Below are 5,809 nucleotides of genomic sequence, written 5' to 3'. Positions count from 1 at the left end.
TACGCGTCTCGTGCCATTTCTCCAAAGCAATAAAAATCATTTCTTTGACTGACATCCCCAACAAGGTTCTGTTTCGTCCCGTCACGTGGCGAGCGTCTCGTCCAATGGAGACGCTCCGTCCCGTGTCCTGGTGCGTTGCGTCAATGCAGCAGTGGATGTAACCGGGTGTCCTGCTTCGGACTTGGGTCTTTGCAACAGAATCTCTCCGCCCGAATGGTGTGAGCGTGATATGACCACCTCCCTGGTCCTGAATCCTCGCTGGGCGGATACGGTTATGTTTGTGTATGAAAACAACTTGGATGAGCTGAACAAGAACATGGAGGGTCTGGTTGGAAGCGGCAACTTCGCGGCCAACCAGTGCAGGAATCTGATGGCCCACTCGGCGCTGGGGGGACACCCCTCCGGCCTGGTTCACGGCTCCGGCTACTCCGCCGTGGATGTGTCGGGCTCCGGCTCCGGGGAAGCGGGCAAACAGTGCACCCCGTGCCCCGCTGTCCCCCAAGGCTCCACGGCACCTCTACCCTACGGCTACTTTGGCAACGGTTACTACCCCTGCAGGATGGGGCGGGGCTCCCTCAAGTCGTGCACCCAGCCCGGCGCGCTCAGCTACTCTGCGGAGAAATACATGGACACTCCGGTCACGTCCGAAGAGTACCCGAGCAGGGCGAAAGAGTTCGCGTTCTATCACGGTTACCCGAGCCCGTACCAGTCCATGGCGAGCTACCTGGACGTGTCGGTGGTGCAGACGTTGGGCAACGGAGAGCCTCGACACGACACTCTGCTACCGATGGACAGCTATCAGCCGTGGGCGCTGACGAACGGCTGGGGTGGCCAGATGTACTGCTCCAAGGAGCAGAGCCAGGCGGGACACCTCTGGAAGTCAGCCCTGGCAGGTAAACCACGCTGCTCTGCACCCTGTGTCGTATTACCTTGCTATTTTGTCTACTAATGCAATAGGTTCAAATTCAACTCTCTCCCCCCTCCCCTCTCTCATGCATGATGCGTATGCGATGTAAACATGTGCACCGTTTAGTTCATTTGTATCAATATAGCCTATATTTGGATTTTGCAGTGTTCTTTTAATTTGGTAATTGACTTTATATTTGTATTAATTTCTCGTGCATTTTATTCTATTCTCTAAATCACAAACGTTATTATGAGCGACCAATCTAAGTGTCTGTGTCATTTTATCCGTTTTTTAAATCCCCCAACCTCTATAGTGAAAGCGTAAACATGCATCAACATGTCGCCAAAATCATTAATATGTCAAAATGCATCACCACAACTTAAACGTTTATCTCTTAGAACGATTAAGTCTGAATGATGGAATCGAATGCAAAAAGAACATTCTAAATTCTACAACTAATCAGGTTTCCTTTGTTGTTGCAGATGTCGTGGCCCACCAGCACGACGGCAGCTCCTTCCGCCGTGGCAGAAAGAAACGGATACCGTACACCAAGCTGCAGCTAAAGGAACTGGAGAAAGAGTATGCCGCCAACAAATTCATCACGAAAGACAAGCGGAGAAAAATTTCTGCAGCGACCAACTTGTCGGAACGGCAAATCACCATCTGGTTTCAAAACAGGAGGGTTAAAGAGAAGAAATTCGTGGCCAAAGTCAAGACCAGTGCGCCGTAGACAGACAGACAAGACAGACAGACAGACATGTCGAGGCTGACTCGGAAGGAAAGGGGGACTCTGTTTCTGGTGTGTGTGACTAAAAAACGAAGGAAAATCAGAAATGAAACGCGTCGCCGTGGTGGTACATTTGTTTGGGATTGGGATTCCGTACTGTGCCATTTCGTCTGCGCAATTGCATCGTCAATCCTATTTTGAAATGAGAAAACAAAAGAAAAAGAACTTGAATAGAACCAAACCCTCGAAAGACATTGTTTCAGAGGCCTGTAAATATCCTATTTACCTACAGCACTTGCCTGCTCCCATGTAACACTTATGTCTGCTTACCTGTTTAACTCTCTGTGCTTTGCGTGGATTTGACTCCATGTGAATGTTAGCTATATAGCCTTTGTCAATGTCGTTGCTATACAGTAGAATATAAAACGTATTATGCAATCATATTCCCTTGTCTATACTGTTTATAACGCCTGTAAAACAGTACTATGAAAATATAGCGCAATGCTTAATAAATTGTTTTAATCCCAGTTTACGTTTGCGACATTACATTTGAAGTTATGGAGTGTAAATGTGTTATTTATGATTTAGCTATGTCTACTGCTGTTAGCAGCATGTCCATAATTATAATAACATGATGAAGACTCTAACCGTTTTAAATGAGTGAGGAAGTTCACATATAGGCCTATTTATAGGTCATATTTCCTGTAATCAAAGTTAGACTACATGGGCGTTTATGGGATTGTAAATTCAAATATGAATGTCGTTCCTATAGTTACTTATGAAGGCTTCAAAAAATAATAATTTGCCTAAACGGTTTTCGGAGTGCAAAATAGTTTCATCAAAAGAAAGCTGAATGTTTATTGTTTTGTCAAACCGTCTCTGTTTCCATGGTTTGAAACAGTCCTATTTATTGTTATTGGCTTAGCCTGTTTCAAAGTTTCAATGGATGTAGGATTCCTTCATTCTCGTGAGTAGGCTACAATCGAGCCTTGCTATTGATAGCTTTTCTTAGGCCTATAAGACTAGTTGGATATGTTATAACCGATATTCAACATCGTTGTTATACTGAATGGTTGACTATATAGGAAACTAGTCAATTGGTATAGGCTACAATTACAGATCTCTGAGAAGGTTTTGGTGTGAGGTTGTGTTGGCCTAACTAACTGATCTCCGGTTGTCGTCAGGAATGTTTTGCTGCTCGAGAAGAAAAGGAGAGCGCGAGGCAAAGGCAGACTCCTTAAATCAGCCCTTGACCTTGACCTTGACCTTGAGCGTCACGTGCTCATCAAGATGGGCAATAATGTTTGTCTCACGCGAAGGCATGAATATTCAAACCGTGGCGTGGATCCCTGTCTCTCCCCATACCCACTAACCAATAACCGCTGCTTGTCTGTGGCTAGCGTTGATATGATTCTCACCATGTCAACAACATTTCTTTCCGGCCCTGCAGAAAGCAGCTCATAGAGGCGCTGATGTTAGTAGACAATGTTGCCCTCCCACACGTTTCCCTGCGTGTGGAGGAAACTTTACAGCGGCCTTTCCCCGTGTGTAACTGTATGAGATTTATAATCCGCGCGTCTCTCATTCGGATACGCAGATTTACGCACTATGATCTGCTTTTACGGTCTTTTGGGGGCCTGATTTACGTATCTGTCCTTTTCCGAACAGTTTAATTGTATGACAGTGTGCAGAGCTTCGGCTCGCCCCGGCTGAGCGATGCACTTAACGCCGGTCTAGATTAGTCAGGGACTACAAGGTGCGTCGTTACTCAACCATCATTTACATCATCACCATCGCATCGCACCCTTTCTTCCTACCGTGCTCGTGACACAACGCTACGGCTATAAGGACTACACACACATACCGTTGGTGACATAGCCTAAGACATGGTGGCCTTGTGCGTGCAGCGGGATGTTGTCACCAGAACATTCCCCTGCTTGGTCCGTACTAGTGAAATTAAAGGGATTAATGATATGATTAATGATACCGGATGGGTTGACGAACTAAGTCACGCGTAATCATGCCCAAACGTGAGACAGTTGTGACTATACCGTCACGGACAGAAACGTTTTATACATATTTTGTATAATATATGTTGCTCATCCTCACTCGGCTTCACTTCAGAATCACATATATAGCTACTACGAGTTAAAGCCACTACGTCCCCCAAACAACCAGACTGGTAAAATGCATGCTTAGTTGACATAATCTGACACGAATGACACGAATCCCTATCCTTTGGAACACGCCAACGTAGACAACGACGCATGCGACGCAGGTCTGCTTAAAAAACAAATATATGACGCAATTCTGCTTATAAGCTGACTAGCCCGGGGCTCTTTAAAGCGTATCCATTTCCAAAAAATAAAATAGGCCTATGTCTGCATGTTTGTCTGCCTGTATGTTATTATCCTGGAGCTAATTTCAGAGCAGAATTTGACACATGCAACAATCCGAGGAAGACTATGAAAAGTCGGTGCCTCATATTTCTCCCTAACCCTGCCCGAGGCGGAGGTCTCACTCCGTGTCTCAGCCTTCCTTGGCTGTAGACTCACTGAGAGGGAGTGCATGGGGCCGGTTTATGGCATTTAATATTCAGGTGCGTCTATTATGGTTGTCGTTTAAACATTTTAACGTTTAAAACATAATTTCTGAAACCTGAGACGCGTTTTTTATAATATTATTTTGGTATGATATACTTTTATCACCATCCTTGTGGTCCTTACTCCTTTTACGCACATTTTGGGGGGGTCTTAAATTAGCCTACAGTGGCCATAGCTTATGTTTACGCATGTATACCTCCTGCCATAATAGAATAATTCATTTGACAAATGCAAAAAGTGCAAAATGCAAATGCAAAAAGTGTAGCCTAAGATGTATGTTCAATTCAGTGATCACGTCCATTGTTTGACCTCACAGGGTGATTATATGCGAACACGGTGCGATGGTATTGGTTGAGGTTTAGGCTATGTCAACCTATAGGCTACACTAGCCTATATATATTTTTTGCAATATATTGATACATATTAAGAGTGGACTAATTTATTTGATAATAACGGTATTTTACCAAGTCAGACCTAACAGACTCCATAGCCTAAAGCCTGGCCCAATGTTAGAGATGACGGCGGTTAATCACAACAAACGACATTCTGAGATTCGGAATTGACTCATATCTGTCAATTTCACTTTTAGGCCTCCCAACTCTCAACTAGCTACATCATCTACCAGGTATCAGTAAGCTACATTTGTATCAATAGGCTATGTCTAAAGTATAGCCACTACTCTGACCAACGCAGACGTCTTTTGCACCTAGCTGTGCAAGGCCATAAACACTGAACGCCCTTCCTTCCACACACTCTTTAACATTGAACTTGACAAAAGCATTCTACCAAACGGCTCGTCTGCTGGCTGTTTACATTGTGATTTTACGGTGGGTTTCTCTTTCTCTCCTTTAGAAAACGGACAATATAGGCAGAATCAAGCACGGAAGTAGCGTCCAATTGTAAAGCTATACGGTTTTCCCTCAGTTGACGTGTCTGACGCTCAGAAGCATGGTTTTCACTCATAGCCTAATTAATTCAATGGATTTTGTAAACATTTAATCAGTTTAGAAACACGTAAATTAATGTTACGGGTGGTCAAGGCAGTCACAGTCTCGCAATATTCTGTCTTTTGTTGGTCATCTATTGCCTATTTCGTTCACTTTGTAAAATTAAGCTACTAGTAGGCCTACGTTTCCGATATTTTAAACACAAAGTTTACCAATAGATAGGAAAACGGTGTGGCCGCTTGTATCCAAATGGACGTCAGTATAGGGGCTATATTTACGGCTTAGATTGAAATGGCATGGTTGACACAAATGTGCTTAGGCCTAATGATTAAACGTGAGGAGAAACTTCTATGGCAGATAAAGTAAAGCACTAATGTAGTATAGGCCACCGCAATCCATCGTACGATGAAATGCATTGATCAGGATACTGTGTTCAATTACAGTATTTTCTCAGAGGGAAAGAGGGGAAGTGGTTTGACCCTCGTATTGCAGAAATGTTTTTTTTTATTGAAAGCCTCAGCCACATCAGCCTTCTGCTATCGGCCCAGTGCCATCACTGAAACTTCATTGAAGATTGGGAATGCGACTGAAAAACCATGGCCCTGGGTAGCAGTGTAACTGCAAT

At 44.2% G+C, this 5,809-nt stretch overlaps 1 protein-coding gene across 1 annotated transcript; it reads left to right on the top strand.

Moving 5' to 3' along the window:
- Positions 1-229: 229 nt before the first annotated feature.
- On the top strand, positions 230-1,637 carry hoxb13a (homeobox B13a; the record flags this gene model as incomplete). The annotated part of the gene is made up of 2 exons (XM_080524409.1): positions 230-893; positions 1,390-1,637. 2 exons carry the CDS (start codon positions 230-232, stop codon positions 1,635-1,637), a joined length of 912 nt encoding a protein of 303 aa, XP_080380535.1.
- Between the last annotated feature and the right edge of the window lie 4,172 nt (positions 1,638-5,809).

This window comes from Nansenia antarctica (assembly GCF_963989245.1).
Source record: "Nansenia antarctica genome assembly, chromosome: 2".
Lineage (NCBI taxonomy): Eukaryota > Metazoa > Chordata > Actinopteri > Argentiniformes > Microstomatidae > Nansenia > Nansenia antarctica.
Note: the sequence above shows the minus strand (reverse complement) of the source record. Positions and strands in the feature narration are given on the sequence as shown.